The sequence below is a fragment of the Vanacampus margaritifer genome, chromosome 9, assembly GCF_051991255.1.
Source record: "Vanacampus margaritifer isolate UIUO_Vmar chromosome 9, RoL_Vmar_1.0, whole genome shotgun sequence".
Taxonomy (NCBI): Eukaryota; Metazoa; Chordata; class Actinopteri; order Syngnathiformes; family Syngnathidae; genus Vanacampus; species Vanacampus margaritifer.
In genome coordinates, this window is record NC_135440.1 from 7,066,801 (window position 1) to 7,086,217 (window position 19,417).

Sequence of the window (19,417 nt, forward strand, 5' to 3'; positions counted from 1 at the left end):
AACTCAACAGAGCTAAAGAAACAGAACACAATTGCAATTGACAAACACCACATACTTTCTGGAAGAGGATGAAGACCTTCAGTTTGTCTGTGGCAGTGATCATCATGCTTGCCTTCATTTTTATTCAGGAGAGTTGCAGCTTCTCTAATGATAATAGGGTAAGGACATGAAATAGATTCCTTGTTAGAGCCAACTCTTTTTCAAATACATCCTTTCATACTTGATATTTAAATCACAGGATCTTGACCAGCATATAAACGTAAGAGATGACGCAGCTGCTGAGATCCAAGCGGACCAATCAGCGGTACAGTACAGTAATTTGATTCATCAAGTAAGATGAGTGATAATTCAAAACAGTGTTTAAAACTTGTGTTGTTCATACAGGTGGCAGGCATCAACAGGCAGAAACGCCACAGTGGACCTTGCCGCGTTTGCTGTAACTGCTGTAATGATCCGGGTTTCTGCGGCCTCTGCTGCCAGTGGTGATTCTTGGAAACATCTGCATTGTCCCATCACAAATATTCAATCTGTGAATGTTTGTTCTTCCTTTAAGCAAATGCCAAAAACTTATGAAATGTCTATTTGCACAATAAACACAATTAAACAGTATAGAGTGTCAACATATTGTTTGAGTGGGCAATTGAAACGGTCAAATGACATACATTCATTTCTTAATCTCTCATTAGGAACATTTCTTAGATGTGGATGGAAGAACAGACAATTGTCACATCAATGTGGCTGATTTCATAATGTCAATTGATTAGACTAAGATGTCCACATTGCAACTCAACTTTATTTAGAGAACACTTTTAAAACAACCATAGCTGCATCCAAAGTGTTGGACATTAAGTAAAATCAGGCATCTATCGAAACTCAGACACAATCTGCTTCTTCCTCTGGTCGTTGAATCGGGGGAGGCTGGTGTCTGTGGATCTCACTCTGCTTCGTCTGTCCTTCCTTCCTTTCCTCAGTCTCTCCTTTGGTCTCTTGAGGTCTCCCTGATTTGTTGGAATTTTGATGTTTCTGGGGTTGGTGAAGGACTCCTGTTGGTGGCCCGGTGGGTGGTGTCTGGTCGGTGCTGGATTTCACTTACCTTTCTTTTCTTTGGTCCTTCCTCGGGTCTCCTGACAGCCTCACGGCTCTGGCTGGGTTCTGAAGTGTTCGGTTTAGGTGAACGGTATGGGATTTTTAGGTTTTAGGTGAACTAATGAATACACACTCACACGCACGCACATACTCACCCACATACAAAAAAAAATTAAAAAAAATAAAAATAAAGTAAAATCAGACACATATAAGCAAAGAATGTGATTGGCTGGCGACCAGTTCAGGGTTTAGGCAGGCAAATTGAATAAATATGCCCAGAGCTGTCACCAGTGTTTTACAAATGCAATTATGCCATCTAGTGGCAGAAAAATCAAAACAATATCACACTGTTTTTTGTTTTTTTTGTGTTTTTTACAGTGTATCTTTTTAATGTAAAAAATATTTTATTGTACATTTTATTGTACATTTAGAACCGATATGAAATTGCTGTTAATCATGAGTTACTATTGATGTCATGCCAAAAAGCTAGATGTTAATGCTAACGAGAATGCTAGTGTAGAGTCCCTCTTTCTGTCCTTCAGCAAGCTATATATTATCTTGTTATGAAAGCATGAGTGCACCAACTGCCGTAATTAGTAGCAATCCAGCTCAGCTCAGCTCTGCGATCTTGGTGGAGGAAACGCAGAGGTGGCAAATCCACTGGACCTGGATTTGGCCCCTCTAGGTTCCCTTTGTATGTGCATTGAAAATAAGTCTTAACTTGGTAATTTCACAACCAATTTTTCATGAAGCTGTCAATACAGAAAATGCATTCATGAGTTTTTGGGTGTGTTTTTTTGTGTGACATCCGTGAACATACAATGCAACAACACTTTACCGCTAAGAGCATTAACATCCGGGTGAATAATATCTCCCTTTTTTGCATACCTTTGATTCCCAGAAAGCATTGCCTGGCGCAATTCATTTAATTAATTAAGCTATAAGGATGTTAATTCTTGTAATTTTTGTAAATGTAATATTTAATGTTGAAACATAACAAACATGAAACCTTTCGATTACATGACACTTAATGAGCCAGCCAGTCAGTAGGCAGTTAAAACTGGATTTGTGCCATAGATAGATAGCGCAGCAACCCAAAAAAATCCCTTCTCTTGTTCCAGTCACCAGTTGAGGAAGGTCACATCCGAGAAGCAGGTAAATATTGCCAGACATGATGAAATAGTCCACTTTTTAACTATATTTATACAGCAGACTTTGCTACTTCTGACAGAATTAACTCAACTGAGCTAAAGAAACTGAACACTAGATTTTAGGAACACAACTTCAAGCCATTAATACCTTATTTTATGTATAAAATAAGAATGTATCTGCCTCATATTGCACTTAAAGTTGTGTTCCTAAATGCTAAACGGCCATATTAAAATTTTAAGAACTTAAATTGTTTTGATTTATCTAACAATTAAATTCATTCAACTTCACATTTGCAGTCGTCCTTTTGCTCACTTTAGCATTTCTCAAATACGAACAGGATGCGCTAGGAGCAAAAGATGAAGTTTTGAAAACATCTGAGATGCAATCAGAACCAAAGGTAGGTTGCGATACAGGCAATTTCAAAGGCTGGAATTGAATGAGTATTGTTGAACCACCATGCTCATTTCAGTTATTTTGTCACACAGATGGACTCTGAAGCGAGACTCAAACATGTCAGCAATGAGAATCGCTGCCGCTGGTGCTGTGACTGCTGTGGTCAGCCATCTACATGGTGTGGTCTCTGCTGTGACTGGTGATTCCAGGAATATGTAATTCTCTACTGCCATCTGTCTCTACTATCATAATAAAAAAATATATAACAATTGTTCTTCATCAATGATTTTTCACCACTCAGAAATTGATTGTTGTGTTGCATCACAGTCTAATCCCCTCTACATTCACCTATTGGCCTCATTAGGATTGTGGGTGAGCTGGAGCCAGTCGCTGACTTTATTTTTCAGATCAACAATAACAACAAAAAATATAAATAGTACTTTGTCTACATTTATTTTGTAAAAAGCTTTTGCCCATTAAAAAAAATCAACTCAAAATGTCTAGTATGACTGAAAAAAACTTCAAGTTCAATTGGAGGCAGATACATTCTTATTTCATACATATTCCATGTGTAAAATAACAAGATATTAATGGCTTGAAGTTGTGTTCCTAATATCTATATTTGACATTTTGAGTTGAATTTTTTTAATTGGCAAAAGTGTTTCATAAAAGAAATGAAGACAAAGTTCTCTCTCTCTCTCTCTCTCTCTTTTTAAATAATGAAAATACCTCAAAGTGCAATCTATGGCACATTCCCTTTAAACATGGAGAGTGAATTACAAAGTAGCCAGTTGGTCCAGAATATTGAAAAATAAGTAAAAAAAAAAAGGAAGGCAGGTAACAGCTGTCACTCATTACTATTGCCAGCCCTTTTTTTTTGCATTTTGCACTTCAGGGCCTCCGTACCAGCAAGGCAATCGGTTCTCATGCTAACAGCTTGCTGCTAGCCACTAACGTCAGAGATTTTGGTTGTACCAAACAATGACGGTGTCCGTACCAGATGTAATCGAGCTGTCAGATTGCATCGGGGTCGCCGAACGAACACGTCACCCTACAGGATCGGCTGGAAATTATTATCCAGTGGATGTCAAACATTGGAAAGAAAATATTAAAGATGTAATTTAAATAACTGTAAATGTATGGACTGAAATTGTAAAAACGTAAATAAATCTAAGAAGATAAAAGCAAGATATATTGAATAAATAATAAAATAGATTAAATAAATGATAAATACACAAATGAATTGCCTGAGATGTGACTAATATTGTCGGTTTAGATTGCTAATGTGTTCTTATTATCATTAAGACTGTTTTGTGATGTGTTGTGATTTGTGAACAGCTAAAAACTAAACGAAACCAAAGTGAACACATCTAAATCACACATTTCGTCAGCGCTGCTGTACTGACATCATCGACAAGCGCAAAGGCACTTCAATCTATTTTATTATTTCTTCCAATTTGAAGTATCCTGCTTTAATATTCATAGGTTTATTTACATTTTTACAATTTCAGTCCATACATTTTGTTATTTAAATGACAACTTTATTATTTTCTTTACAATGTTTTGACGTCAACCGGATATAACTTTGTTGAACAATTGGAAAAGGATCAATTCCAGCCGATCCTGTAGCGTGACGTCATCAGTAGGCGACCCCAATACAATCCGGCAGCGCAATCACATCTGGTACCGACAACGGTGTAATTAACTAGCGGTTTCTTAGCGTCCTAAATTAGCGATTAAATATACTTTTGGGATGGCATTATGATAGCAGTAGAAAATATGTAATTTCAATAAAAACTTTGCTAATGTAAACCAAAACGTCAAAAGGGAAGTCAAGCTAGCAGTCACGCCACCACCCAGGCCGATGTCAAAGTAGAAGCCCAACTAAAGGTATTTGCAATTTTGCATTGGCGTTAATGTATTATTTGGAATGCTTTATTTAGAATTTAGCTTTAGTGTAGGCGGCGTGTTGAGTAGGTTCCAGCTTCCTTGTCATATCTGAAATGTCGGTGTTGGGAGAAGAGTCAGAAAAAAAATCCTTTATCATTATTTTAATGAATAATTTCACCCCAAATTGCCAAAATGCTCTCATACATGTGACTTACATGATCCACAAGGGTTTTCAACTTCCTTAATCTGCGGATTGTGCGCAATCCAAACCGTGGGGCTTGATCAATGGATGCCGGTTACTCATATTGTACATTATGGGATGTGCTTATGCTGTGCAAAAAAGCGTTTGAAAAAAAAAAAAAACACAAAAAAACTGTTTCAAACATCAATCAGGTGGAAATGCAAAGTCCACTGTAAAAACAAAGATAGGCTGCCAGTGATTAGGAAATACTTAACTATAAATGCCAGTATTTGTTGCACACACTGCACAGGAGCTACTCTAAAGAGTCGAGACAGAGAACATTTTAAGGACTTAAAATTTGCTGTTTATTTAACAATTAAAACAACACAAGCTCAAAAGATGAAGACATTCAATTTTGCAGTTGCAGTTGTCTTTTTGCTCACCGTCATTTTAATACAGCAGAGCCGTGCCTACCCACCAGTAAGAGCATGATTTTAACAATATTTCTTATCAGAATATTCTTAACAAATCTGCATTTCACAAAAAAGGAACAGAATGGACTAGGAGCAGGAGATGATGACGTTTTGAAAACATTTGAGATGCAATCAGAACAACCAAAGGTAGGTTGAAATACAGGAACGTGAAAGACTAAAATGGTATGAGTGATATTGCTTATTTTAATTTATTTTGCCACGTAGATGGACTATGATGCCAGACACAGACACGTGAGAAGTGAGAAACGCTGCCGCTGGTGCTGTGGCTGCTGTGGTCGGCCATCTACATGGTGTGGTCTCTGCTGTGACTGGTGATTCCGGGAATCACTGTCATCTGGCAATAACAACAATAAAACCAATATACTGTATAGAAATCGTTCTTCACCAATCACCACTGAGAAATTGATTGTTTTTGTTCACTATTGAACTCTTGGTATAGATTTGTTGCTAAATCAAAATACAGTGTCAAGCATCAAATCAAATCTGTAGTGCACAAAAGAAGCTCTCAAACTGCCCAGTGTTCTATAATAGGCCCTGCTTTGTTTCCTACTTTACCAAATGAAAACATTCATTGGTCTAATTACTATTGCCTCCAAATGGATTCTTATTTTTATTACTTGTGTTGATATGTCTCTCTAGTGATGCACCTCATGTGAAATGTTTGGGGGTACAAACACAACCTTAACATGGCCACTTGCACGACCACTATTTGTACAGAGAAACATTATCATACAGGGTTTGAAGGAGATAATCAAAACATGAGGCTACTTGCAGGCCTGGATGTTGTTTCTGAGAGGCCAAATTACTGGATAATCACTGGGAATATTTCATATGGTGGCTTTAGTAGCAATTAGCCTGTCATACATGTGGTCATTTGTTAAAAATAAAGTTGGTAGGGACCCAACGTGAGGTAGGAAAGAGAGGACAGACACATAAATTGAAGTGCAAACAAGGACAGATGGATCAGTGACCAAGACCGGGTGAGACTGGTTGATGGCTGTGTGTTTGCTCTGGATTTGTTTGGGGTAAGTATTGAAAGAAATGAAATACACCATGGAAACACAAGCCAAAACAAATATGGCAAGAGAAGTCAGGACCTGAGACAAAATCACATAATCCCTTGAAAGCTTTATAGCACTGCTATGTTCATATTTACAAAACATGCAAGTTTGAGTGTAACTTAATCTGAATGTTCTGTACCGTTAAATTGCTGTTCTTCTGCTCTGGGAAGTGGCCATGTACTTTTTTGGAACGGCGTTCTCACTAAGTGTCAGTGTGTGTGTGAATGTGAAGTGAATTCGTCTGACTCTACATGTGTCATGTGATTGACTGGCCCCCTATGTAGGGCCCAGTGTTGGGAAAGTTCATGTTCTACGTGAACTAGTTCAAAGTTCAGTTCACAAATTTGAAAAAAACTAAATTCAATGGTCTAAAAATGAACTAGTTCATAGTTCTTCTTCTTTCTTCTTTTTTTTTTTAACTTAAAACTTAACTTTCAATATAACTTAAAAGGACAATTAGAAATTAAATTATTGGATAATACTGTACACTAAAATAAATAATGAATTACTTGACAATATTAAAATAAAACAACAAAAAGACAGTTCTTGAGCATGTTGGCCTTTTATGGGCAGTGTGGTACCATGCATGCATGGAGTACAATTGGATGGAAGTAGGTTGCATTTGAGCTCTGTTAATCCAAATCATTTTTCAAACCTTGAAGGAATAGCACTCCTGAAGTTGATGCAAATTTCCTGTTAACATTTTAATGGTATCCGCCATCAACTTCGGCATTAGCGCTAGCGATGTTTTATAAAGAAACATGTTTTCTATTTAAATATACAACGTGTCACGATGTGTGTATTCCTTTTTGTTGTGTGTTACTCTTTGGGACGGCAGAATAACATACGCTCTGCATTTGGTACACAAGCAACACACAGCATTGCTATGAGTTACATCAGGCAAGCTAGCGTTGTATTTTTTAAAAATTTTATTTTAATGTTTTTTTTTTTGATTTAAAAAAAAAATTCTGGAGAGCTCAGTTCATTCGGTAATTTTACCGATTTGACATGTCATCATCATTGCTCTTTTTTTTCTTTTTTCTTTATTATTTATTTATTTTTATTATTTTTTATTTTGTATGTGGGTGTGTATGTGCATGTGCGTGTGAGTGTGTATTCATCAGTTTACCTAAAACCTATTAAAAAATCCCATACCGTTCACCTAAACCGAACACTTCAGAACCCAGCCAGAGCCGTGAGGCTGTCAGGAGACCCGAGGAAGGACCAAAGAAAAGAAAGGAAAGTAAAATCCAGCACCGACCAGACACCACCCACCGGGCCACCAACCAGAGTCCTTCACCAACCCCAGAAACATCTAAATTCCAACAAATCAGGGAGACCTCAAGAGACCAAAGGAGAGACTGAGGAAAGGAAGGAAGGACAGACGAAGCAGAGTGAGATCCACAGACACCAGCCTCCACCGATTCAATGACCTGAGGAAGAAGCAGATTGTGTCTGAGTTTCGATAGATGCTGGTGTGATGGATCTGGCATGCATGAAAATCTCCACCAAAGAGGGGTGCCGTCGACCCCTGCCAGGACAGAGCAAGCGCAACACCTCAGGGCCCCCCAGGCCACGGCAGCGCCAAGGGACAACCCCCGGGCCCCGCAGGGGCCACCGGCCGGAGAGCAAACCCAGGAGCAGCCCTCACTCCAACATGGCCCGCCAACCCAACGCAGCAGGACGGGGCACTGTAGGCCCGCCAGGCAACCCACCGGTCCACAGCCCCCGCTCCCCCCACAACCCCTAGCGTCACATTTTGACGACGGATGTGCCTTGCGACCGTTCGTCGCTGCTGGGTTGCCAGATAATGGAATTTCTCAGCTATTAAGGCCCGTTTATGGTGTCTTTTAACAAGAGAAGAGGGTTTTTAACAAGAGAAAACCTGGCAAACTGGAGAAATAAATTAACTGCGTTCAAAGCCGTTCATTTACCCCAGAGCTTGGTCAGACAAATATTTACGAAGCAAAAATTAACTACGTTCAGTTCACGTTCGCCCAAAATATGAATGCGTTCATGAACTTTCGTTCATCGAACTTGTTCAGGTAAAACACTGGCAGGGCCCTAAATGCAACCCAAAACATAATGTAGAGTGGCGTAGAGAATGCTTGGATTCCCTGGAAATAAACAAAGATCTGGTCTATTAGGACAAAGGGTTCGTTCTGTCTTTCGAGTGTCCTAAGAGACATTGAATCCATTTCTAAAAACAAATGGCATAGAAAATATAATAAATTTGCAAAAATATTCAAGACTTTTTTGTTGTTGTCAATATACATCTATGTTTTAAAACTCTAGACCACACAACAAGTTTTAAAGCAACACCAAGGAACTTTTCAACCTTCATAAAATATTTCCATAACTCTTTTGATGAAACATTGACTAGCTGAACGGTACCTATGTCATGGCCTGGGGTGGGGGCTGTATCGCTTTTACTGGCACTAAGCAACTTTGAGGAGTGTGGCAGGAACCCTGCCATACAAAATAAATATGCGTTGACTGCTTTACGGCATACGTCACTTCACTCTTTCCCCATTCGTTACAAAGAGAGAACTCAATTTGAACGTCTACGAGCAATTTCTGTTGTCATGGCAGAAGATGCAAAACAAACAAAGAAATGAAAATCTTTGTCGGGGCAGACAAAGAAAAAAGAAAAAAAGGAGGCTACCCGGATAAAGGACAGTCAGGGATCAACATTGGTCCAGCTTTCACTCGCTGGCATGAGGTCAAAGCAGACGCTATGTGGGAAATGTGGTCTTCCTACAGGCAAAAAACTACTGCTCTCGTCAATATATTGCTGCCATCATCAACAAAAACTGAAAGTTCTTAGAGCTGTTCAATAAAATATAGCTGTCACGTATGGCTGAAAAAGGAAACGGCACACTCCCTTCTCACGTGGACTTGATGTCACTCAAAATTTGAACTTAATCTATTGAGTATGAAGGACTTTTATGACACTTATTTGTAATGATTGAAATGGTGTGGTTTTGTGAACATGACTTCAGTGGGGTGGGGGAGGGAGTATGGGGAACTCACAAATACACAAAATAGCGAATGTCATGAGATGAGAAATTCCCAGTGTATTTCCCATCATCACTCAGCGAAAGATGCAATCCATTCCTGGATGCAGGGTCAGTACATTGAAACATTGATGAAGCAACGGAGACTGAAATGAGTATAAAGAGCAGTACATTTGAGCACACTCTTCAGACTCCGTCAACAGGATCAGGAAAAATCCAATTGTTTTGCCCAAGATCATCTTGAAGCAGTCAAAGATGAAGACGCTCAGTGTTGCGCTTGCAGCGGCCATTATGCTGGCCTTTATTTGTCTTCAGGAGAACTCAGCCAGCCCAGTCGGTGGAGTGAGTATCCATGTGACTGACCTTTTGAACACAAGCGTTTCAATGTTGAGATTTCAACTGTGAACACGCTTAATTCATTAACAGACACAGGTGCTGGATGAGGTGTTGGATGAAGACAGTCCAGTTACCGCTTTGGATGAGACCTCTGAGGAATCCTGGAAGGTCTGTGAACTAACTTGGAGGGATGTTTCTCCCAGGTTCGAAATGCTGCTGGAGTGGAACATCTTGATCATGTCTGTTCCATTTGGTCACACAGATGCCGTACAGCAACAGACACAAGCGTGGCTTCAAGTGTCGCTTCTGCTGTGGATGCTGCAAACCTGGAGTCTGTGGAGTGTGTTGCAGGTTCTGAGCGGTCTTGCGCCAACAACGATGCACTTGTAATTCATATTTGATTTTTGCTTAACCATTTTCTTAATGTGAAATACATTTTTGTTGCATTATCTATATTGGAATCATAAGATGTGCCATGACAATGATCATATTTTGTGTTGTGTTTGGCTTTAGCAGTTTAAATGTTTAAGTGTATAGAAATATTAAATCATCTTTATGGGAAAACTGTTTGGGAATTGTGTGATTTCATTTATTAGGTTCACGGTCTTTAGCTATTTATGCAGTCAACTGAAAATATCTTGAAAGATGAACATATATTTCATCTTTTATTCCCAGGTATTTACACACTAGGTGTGTTTCCATAATAATAATAATAATAATCCATAAAAATAAGATTTGCGGCAACTCAACTGGAAATGGAAATACAGAAACTTTGAAAACAATTCTCAAATACTTCGAAAAAAGTTTTTACGCTCTCATGAGATGGTTTTTGAGATGTGTCGAAAAGTATTTTGAAAAGACTCAGATTTAAAAAAAAATAATAATTATGGGATTTTCTTAATTGATGAGACTTATCTTTACAATGCAAACATGTATTTGTTCTTTGGAACACCTATTAAATCCAATCAAATGTCACTATTTGTTTAAAAATTGCAATTACACTTTGTTTAATATATTTTTTAAACTCCCCTCGCCCCCTTTCTTCCTCTCTGGCTCTCTCGCTCTTCCTTTTTTCTCCCCTTATGTTATTGTTTTCTTTGGCAGGTGCTACTTTCCTTATTTTAGCACTGAAGACATTAGTCTTATTGTTTACAATATGTGCAAATTATTGATCGTATTTCTATTAGATTTTTTACTTGTTGCTCTACGTGCCTTCAATTGCCCCCCAGTGGCAAATAAAAGTTGTTGTTTTTTAATTGAATTCATATTCGACATTTAACAGCATACAGTGTGTCTTGGTAATTTGACTAGCAATTGTGACAGCAATGACATCAGGTCTGTTATAGCTAAAATTGCCATAAATCACACTGGATACAGCAATACACTCATTATGATGGTCCATAAATACGTAAAACAAAGTACAGTTATAGCCATAGCAGTCATGGAGTGTGTAAAAACTTGATGAACATAACAGTTTCAATGTTTAGATTTTTACTGAGAACTTGCTGAATTCATGAACAGACACAAGAACAAGAGGAGGTGATATACAGTCACAATTCAGTTCAGGTCAGTGAAAACTTTGAGGAGTCCTGGAAGGTCTGTAAATTCCGAATGTTTAATTTTGTAATCATTTTATTATTGTATTGATTTTATGTTTTGTACTTTTTAAAAGCATTTTCTGCTGATTTTTATCATTGTTCTCAAAATTGTTTTACTTTCCATGAAGCATCTTTGAGTGTCTTGAAAAGCGCTATACAAAATAAATGTATTATTATTATTATATATATATATATATATTTTAATTATTATTATTATTTAAAAAAAATATTTCTGGGGTCTAAACTTGTGGGGCCCAGCAAAATTGACCCACATGGGCCCCACAACTCTGTGAAATCCCGAAATATGGGCCCCATTATGTAACAAAAACAAGACCACGCACACACACACATACACACAGACACACACACACATACGCACGCACGCACGCACACACACACACACACATACATGTTAAGCACGTGTAGGATAGAAGAGATGATTCAGATTACATAAAAAAAAGTTAATTACCATTCATAATGTATTTGTGTCATCTTTGGAATATTGTGAGATCATGACAAAATGTAGACCTTGTTCATATACTAGTTGAAGAGATGCTGTATAACAGTGAGACGGATGGCATCAAGCATGGCTTCTGGTGTGTCTGGAAAGTGTGTTGAGAAAGAAAGAAAGAAAGAAAGAAAGAAAGAAAGAAAGAAAGAACGAAAGAAAGAAATAGAGGGGCGATTACACCATCATGCGTAATGCGGTACTATAACAATATACAACATTACAGTAATGGCAAATTAGGATCATGTTTGTAGAGTAACTCAAGAAGACAAGGAGGGAAAAAACAGTGATTTCAAATATTGCACAATAATATGACTTTTTTCAATAGATGAGATGACCCTTGTTGCACCTTTTGCCACTACCTAATGTTGATTAGCACATATGTATTACATGTTTTTATTTTTTAATTGTCATAGCCTTCCATCCATGCAACCATACATCCCCTCAAGTTTTTGTTTGAAGTGATGATAAAAAAAAGATATCATAATGATAAAAAATGTATGGTGCATTGTCATTCATTCGAAGCGTAAATTTACTGTTATGCAATATACAATTGCTTACCAATTACTGTAACTCATTGGATATGTACACAAACAGTACCACCATGATAACAGAAATACTATAACACTTATATAAATACTTATACATTTGTATATATTTTTTTATATACATTGAATATTTGCTGTTATTTTGAATATCTTTTTTTTTTGGTACGTTTTTGTTCAGAATAGATAAAGTGGCCTATGATTATCATGATAATTGGCTTTGAGTTGAAAAGATTTTTAATGGGATAATGACACCTCTCTCAATAATAACAAATACTTCACTGTCATAAGAAATTCCCACTGCAGTTCCCATCATCACACAGAAAAAGATACAGTTCTTTCCTGGATGCAGGGTCACTGTGTTGAACCTGTGATGAAGCAACACAGGGCAAAGTGAATGAGCAGCAGTACATTTTGGATAGGAAGGTAAAAAAGAACACATTATGACACTATCAGTAAAAATAGTCTTTCACATTTCACAACATAATGAGCTGAAAATATACTGTACCTTCCTAATGCAGTTCTTCACTACTAACACAATTTTGAAACATTTATAAAACCATAGTCGCTTTAGAATTAGGCAATTGATTAAAAAAAAAAAAAATACTGTATATATGTTTATACTCTTATAATGATTACAGGTGTAATCAAAGTAATAACCTACACATAGTTTATTTCTTTTGATCATCCAAGTCTTTGCATACAGAATGTAATGTATTCAATCTAACATACTGAGACATGCAACATCGGTCCACAGTAGTGTGTCAACATGGCTTCATCAAATCTGTTTCTATAAAATGAGTGTCCTGTCAAGTTTGTGAAGCAGCAAGTGTGTTAAATTATTGCTGCTTTTTCCTATTTAGATTAACTGGCTGATGATTAGCAATCATATCACCTTTAGATGAGAAAATGCTCACGACTGTATTGTGTTATTGGGAAATTAAGAAAAATCACATGCAGTTTCCAAACAGAAGGAACATTCCATTGTCATGAGGTGAGAAATTTCCCGTTACTTCCCATCACACAGACAAGGATGCAGACCTTTTACTGGATGCAGGGTCAGTATACATTGAGCCTGTGATGAAGCAACACGGGTTGAAATATAAATAGCAGTACATTCTAGCATGCTTCAGACACAATCAACTGTATCAGGAGAAATCCATTTGATTTGCTCAAGAACAACCTGAAACAGTCAAAGATGAAGATGCTCAGTGTTGCACTTGCAGTGGTCATTATGCTGGCTGTCATTTTTCTTCAGAAGAACTCAGCCAGCCCAGTCAGTGGAGTGAGTACCAATGTGACTGAGTAATTGAACATATCGTTTTTTTTTTTATGTTGCTATACTTACTGGGGACATGTTCAATTCATGAACAGAGACAAGAGCTAGAAGAGGCGATGGACAGTGACAATCCAGTTGCTGCGTGTGGCAAGACATTTGAGGAATCCTGGAAGGTGTGTGAAGTACCTCAGGTGGATTATTAGCCAACCAGGAGTGGAACACATTGGTCATTTCTGCTGTATTTGTTCATACAGATGCCGTACAGAAACAGACACAAGCGTGGCTTCGAGTGTCATTTCTGCTGTGGATGCTGCCAACCTGGTGTCTGTGGAGTGTGCTGCAAGTTCTGAGCGGTCTTGCACCAGAAAATAGGAAATAAAATCCAATAAAAAAATCATGCATCATTTTGGCTTCATGAGATGGCAAATATCTCATTTTGAAATCAATAACAATTATTTTTGTGTCAATTACATATTGTTTTGTTTATTGAATAATATATTTAATTACTTAAAGAATCAAAACATGATAGATAGAGGATAAAGTAGCATGTTTTTTACTGGAGGAATGCTTCAATGCATAAACCAGCAATATAAATATTTTAAAAAATTGCAATATAAATATAAAAATAATGTAAAGAAAGCCTTTGTTTCCAAATGTGGAGAGTGAAAAAATACTGTGTTGTTGTATTTATGCTTGTAAATCTGTCCATATATTATTAAGTCTGTTACTTTTTTGTTCATGGAGAATTTAGAAAAACTCAAAATATAATTAAGACAGGATCTATCTATCTATCTATCTATCTATCTATCTATCTATCTATCTATCTATCTATCTATCTATCTATCTCTATCTATCTATCTACTGTATCTATCTATCTATCTATCTATCTATCTATCTATCTATCTATCTATCTATCTATCTATCTATCTATCTATGATTAGATGGATTTAAAGGGAATAAGTCTCGCCGACTTGCACTGGAGAGTTCCAGGAATGGACGACTATCTTGTACACTGTCACCTCGACTTATTGTTGAGTAACTCAAGTCGCAAGTTGTGGTGACAGTGGACCAGATAGTCGTCCATTGCTGGAGTTCTCCCTTGCAAGCCGGCAAGACTTCCTTGTTCGCCGACCTGCACAGTTGACCATTGAAAGGCAGTTTGCAACGGCGGAGTCCAAACCAAGACACACTTAGGACCTCCCCTTCATTTGAATAACATTTCGTTCCTGGCAGTATGGACCAAAACTGCCAAAATTAAAAGTAAATAAATTACTAAATAAATAAATGAATAAATAATTGACTAAAAGTGAAAATAAAAACTAATATAAAAAATATAATTCAAAAATTGAATACAAATGTATTTATTTATGTGTATGTACAGGTATACTGTATATATTTTGTTGTTTTTATTTCCATTTATATACATTTTTGGGGATAAAATTTTTTGAATTATATATTTTTTATGTTTGTTTTTATTTTCCCCTTTAGTCATTTATTTATTTTTTTAGTCAGTTATTTATTTATTTAGTCATTTATTTATTTTTATTTTGGCAGTTTTGGTCCTCCATAACTGGAAACCAGTTAAGGCTGTATGTAGTCTGCCATTAGCCCAAAATCAAATGGGATAGGCGCCAGCACCCCGTGACACTGAACAGGTAAGCAGTGTTGAAAACTGATGCATAATTTTTTTTCTTTTTTATTATTATTACACTATTGTGCCATTACAGTTGGCTAAACTTCTCAGGAAAGGTTGCTAAAAAAAATCTAATCAAAAGTATCAGCACATACACATGCTGTTGTTGTTGTTTTTTACTTTATCATATCCATCATTTGGTAGCAGAAATCGGACTCCAATTTTTTTTGAAAGTTACAATATATTCAGAACATCAGATTAATTCAAACAGTATGCTAAATTGTCATTCACAGTATGGTTGCATAAAAAGTCGATTTCCAGTTAAATCATTACATATACACAAACACTACCAATGCCGGAGTGTTAAACAGAAATACCACTGTATAATAATATACTCCACAATTTCTTCTTAAATCATAGCATTTGCTAACGAGAGGTTATCAGAGAGGACTATTTATCGGACAGAATGTTGGAATCATGACTGGAAAACAGCAAGGAAATCAACAAAAACAACAAAAACAATGACACTTTGGGGTTAATAAATAAATAAATAAATAATAATTTTAATAAAACTAGGTTCTTGCATTTTTGCTCATTGGTTTGTCCATACTTTATTTTTACTTCTTAAGCATGCTACTCTTTGGTTCACAAAGAATAACTCAAAACACGATTAGGAACAGAAAGGATTGAGGCTGCGTGAGAAATAGGAAAATGCTCAGTAAAATTCAAACAAGTTTCATAGTAATAGGAAGTGTAGGTTTTGCACGTTTTGACTTTTTGTTTTTCTACCAATACCGGGACCATACGGAAAAAGAGGCCTGGAAAATGCCATCAACAGGCAGAGACAAGTCACATTTCCAGGTTGCGCTGCTCTTGTCATAGATAAACAGACTTATAGTGGAATAGAACAGGCTAAAACACACATCAGTATGGCAGTCATGTTGGCATGTAGACTGTCCCATCAAAGGTTTTGGAAGGCATGGACATTAGCTTAGCATCACCATAAGCAAAAGAGCGTGTTGTATCTACCGATCTATATGCATAGTTGTTTTTAACTCGAGCACTCAAACATGCTAGTTTAGGTACAGTACACAGTTGTTGTTTTTTGTAAAACAACTCTTATCTATGGCATCTAATCAAAATGGAGGTGAAAAAGGTATGCACTAACATTGTGGTTCATAAACGCAACCAGATCCACGTCATTATCCGACCCCGAAGCACCAACTAGTTTGGATACATTTTAAATAATTTCAAACCGTTTTCAGTTTACAAAAAATAAATAATTTATAATAATTTTGTACTCTCCTGGGCGATTTTAGGCTATGAAAAAAGTACAAAATAATAACTTTGTGCTGTATTGTTGTTGTTTTTTAAGCCCACGAAGAAAAGGACTTTGATATAATGGACAATGGGTTCTAATGGACGACGTCCCCCAATTAGTCCATTAAATTGACAGTTCTATATATCTATGTATCTTTATTTTATAATAGTGTACGATTGTTTTTCCATCAAAATTTTTTTACAAAAAATGGGGTGTTTTGGAGAGAGAGATTCATTTCAATAGGTAGAGTGACCTTTAGTCACTTTATATGGTTGGAATTAATCACTCTCACAAGTCAAGGCACCACTATAGTTAAAACACTTTGGCACCACGAAATGCACACAAAAAACATTTATTTGTATTATCTGTATTTTTAAAATGATCTTGGTTATGAAATAAAAGTTATTATCAGCATTCTATTCACCCACTTTCTTTTGCCTGTCAAAATCGTAATGTTTTGATAGAACAAATTCAGCAATGCAACATTGGTGCAGATTAGTGTATCAACATCAAATCATGGTTTCTGTGATTGACAACATCATCATCAAATAGCCAACAACTCAAACCTGTAGAGCAGCAAGGTGTTTCGTCAAGGAGATAGTATAGACCAGTCATTTCTGATATTACACAACAATGTTTTTTTTTAATTTCACTAATAACTCGCAGTGTGCACACTACCCTTGTTTTGCTTTTCTATAATTGTAGTTTTTGTCTTTTCATTATTCCTGTCCTTGATATACTGTATACTGTATTTTATAAAAAGTGGGATCACACTTAAATGTCAGTTTGAAAATATGAAGTCAAAATATTGTAATAATTCAAAGATGATGGCACTATATTGCTGTTAACTATTCATATATATATACATATAGAAGCAGTGCTACAGTAATAAACAAAAATAAAAAACAAGCTTTCTACAGTATATATATTTAATATTTTTACTCAATTGCATATCAGAGAATGAATGGAATAGATAGAATGAATGAATCTACTACTTTCTAGATTAAAATGTTGGTCCGTGTTAATGATAAAAACCTTAAGTTACTTTAATGAATTTTATTTGTAATGATTGAAATAGTGTAGTTTTGTGAACATGGCTTCAGTGGGGTGGGGGAGGGAGTATGAGGAACTCACAAAAACACAAAACAGTGAATGTCATGAGATGAGAAATTCCCAGTGTACTTCCCATCATCACTCAGCGAAAGATGCAATCCATTCCTGGATGCAGGGTCAGTACATTGAAACATTGATGAAGCAACGGAGACTGAAATGAGTATAAAGAGCAGTACATTTGAGCACACTCTTCAGACTCCGTCAACAGGATCAGGAAAAATCCAATTGTTTTGCCCAAGATCATCTTGAAGCAGTCAAAGATGAAGACGCTCAGTGTTGCGCTTGCAGCGGCCATTATGCTGGCCTTTATTTGTCTTCAGGAGAACTCAGCCAGCCCAGTCGGTGGAGTGAGTATCCATGTGACTGACCTTTTGAACACAAGCGTTTCAATGTTGAGATTTCAACTGTGAACGCGCTTAATTCATTAACAGACACAGGTGCTGGATGAGGTGTTGGATGAAGACAGTCCAGTTACCGCTTTGGATGAGACCTCTGAGGAATCCTGGAAGGTCTGTGAACTAACTTGGAGGGATGTTTCTCCCAGGTTCGAAATGCTGCTGGAGTGGAACATCTTGATCATGTCTGTTCCATTTGGTCACACAGATGCCGTACAGCAACAGACACAAGCGTGGCTTCAAGTGTCGCTTCTGCTGTGGATGCTGCAAACCTGGAGTCTGTGGAGTGTGTTGCAGGTTCTGAGCGGTCTTGCGCCAACAACGATGCACTTGTAATTCATATTTGATTTTTGCTTAACCATTTTCTTAATGTGAAATACATTTTTGTTGCATTATCTATATTGGAATCATAAGATGTGCCATGACAATGATCATATTTTGTGTTGTGTTTGGCTTTAGCAGTTTAAATGTTTAAGTGTATTGGAATATTAAATTATCTTTATGGGAAAACTGTTTGGGAATTGTGTGATTTCATTTATTAGGTTCACAGTCTTTAGCTATGTCAATAGTAAAGTATAATAATGTAAACATTTCTGCAGTCAACTGACAAAATAGAACAGATCAACATTTCATATTTTATTCCCAGGTATTTATACACTGTAGCTACGGGGGGGCCCAAGTCCGGTCCTTGAGAACTCCTATCCAGCCAGTTTTAAATCTCTTTCTCCCTCACACCTAAATCAAATGATCAGCTCATCAGCAAGCAAGACCTGCTGAAAATATCACAGGAGTCAGTAACCTCCCAAAACAAAACAATTGAAAGAGGCTGATTAAGACTACGTTTACATGCAGGCAATAACCCTTTCAAAAACCCGAATATTGGCAATATTCGGATTTTGAAAAGCCATGCAAACACACGCAATAACCTGAATATGCTCTTGTTCGGGTTTCTAACAACCCGAATAAGCCCCTTGGGTTACCCCTTTCATAACCGGAAAACTGGTTCATATAAACGCAATCGGAATACCTCGAATCAAAGGGGCATTGCTTTTCGTTGTGCGCATACTCACAACCTCTTCTTTGTCTCCTTTTCCTCTTCTTCGATTATTTGCACTCGCAAGGAATCTTGGTCTTTGTAGTAGCGACTTGTATGGCCAGCGCCATCCCGAATAGTGCCTGCATGTAAACGTCGTCACAGATAGTCAAAGCAAAGGATTCACAACTAAATATTACGGTTTGTGTGTACAAAAACTGGCACAAAGTTGATTGCTCATGCCTAAATGTGAAAACTGATCTAATAATCGGGCACATCCAGGAGCATGTCTGTCAAAACTGCTACACAGTTGAGTTTGTGCGCTCTAAGATGAGTGTATACAAATAGTGTAGATTCCCTTAGTGCATGGGCTTCCAATCTT

The 19,417-nt window shown here is 37.0% G+C and overlaps 5 protein-coding genes and 1 long non-coding RNA gene across 6 annotated transcripts; all 6 read left to right on the forward strand.

Annotated features, from left to right (window-relative positions):
* Nucleotides 1-609, forward strand: LOC144058516 (hepcidin-like). Its single transcript, XM_077577020.1, has 3 exons — nt 1-158; nt 239-304; nt 385-609. Exons 1-3 carry the CDS (start codon nt 69-71, stop codon nt 484-486), a joined length of 258 nt encoding a protein of 85 aa, XP_077433146.1. The 5' UTR covers nt 1-68; the 3' UTR covers nt 487-609.
* A 1,602-nt stretch (nt 610-2,211) lies between these two features.
* On the forward strand, nt 2,212-2,882 carry LOC144058518 (uncharacterized). The gene is made up of 3 exons (XR_013295448.1): nt 2,212-2,241; nt 2,576-2,635; nt 2,724-2,882. It is a non-coding gene; the product is annotated as an uncharacterized LOC144058518 (long non-coding RNA).
* Nucleotides 2,883-4,993: 2,111 nt separating this feature from the next.
* Nucleotides 4,994-5,780, forward strand: LOC144058517 (hepcidin-like). Its single transcript, XM_077577021.1, has 3 exons — nt 4,994-5,182; nt 5,251-5,322; nt 5,401-5,780. The coding sequence occupies exons 1-3, from the start codon at nt 5,102-5,104 to the stop codon at nt 5,509-5,511; spliced, it is 264 nt and encodes an 87-aa protein (XP_077433147.1). The 5' UTR covers nt 4,994-5,101; the 3' UTR covers nt 5,512-5,780.
* A 3,702-nt stretch (nt 5,781-9,482) lies between these two features.
* On the forward strand, nt 9,483-10,177 carry LOC144057667 (hepcidin-like). Its single transcript, XM_077575497.1, has 3 exons — nt 9,483-9,616; nt 9,701-9,778; nt 9,873-10,177. Exons 1-3 carry the CDS (start codon nt 9,530-9,532, stop codon nt 9,966-9,968), a joined length of 261 nt encoding a protein of 86 aa, XP_077431623.1. The 5' UTR covers nt 9,483-9,529; the 3' UTR covers nt 9,969-10,177.
* A 3,282-nt stretch (nt 10,178-13,459) lies between these two features.
* Nucleotides 13,460-13,890, forward strand: LOC144057668 (hepcidin-like). The gene is made up of 3 exons (XM_077575498.1): nt 13,460-13,546; nt 13,636-13,713; nt 13,795-13,890. Exons 1-3 carry the CDS (start codon nt 13,460-13,462, stop codon nt 13,888-13,890), a joined length of 261 nt encoding a protein of 86 aa, XP_077431624.1.
* A 3,930-nt stretch (nt 13,891-17,820) lies between these two features.
* Nucleotides 17,821-18,482, forward strand: LOC144057810 (hepcidin-like). The gene is made up of 3 exons (XM_077575732.1): nt 17,821-17,954; nt 18,039-18,116; nt 18,211-18,482. The coding sequence occupies exons 1-3, from the start codon at nt 17,868-17,870 to the stop codon at nt 18,304-18,306; spliced, it is 261 nt and encodes an 86-aa protein (XP_077431858.1). The 5' UTR covers nt 17,821-17,867; the 3' UTR covers nt 18,307-18,482.
* The last annotated feature ends 935 nt before the right edge of the window (nt 18,483-19,417 follow it).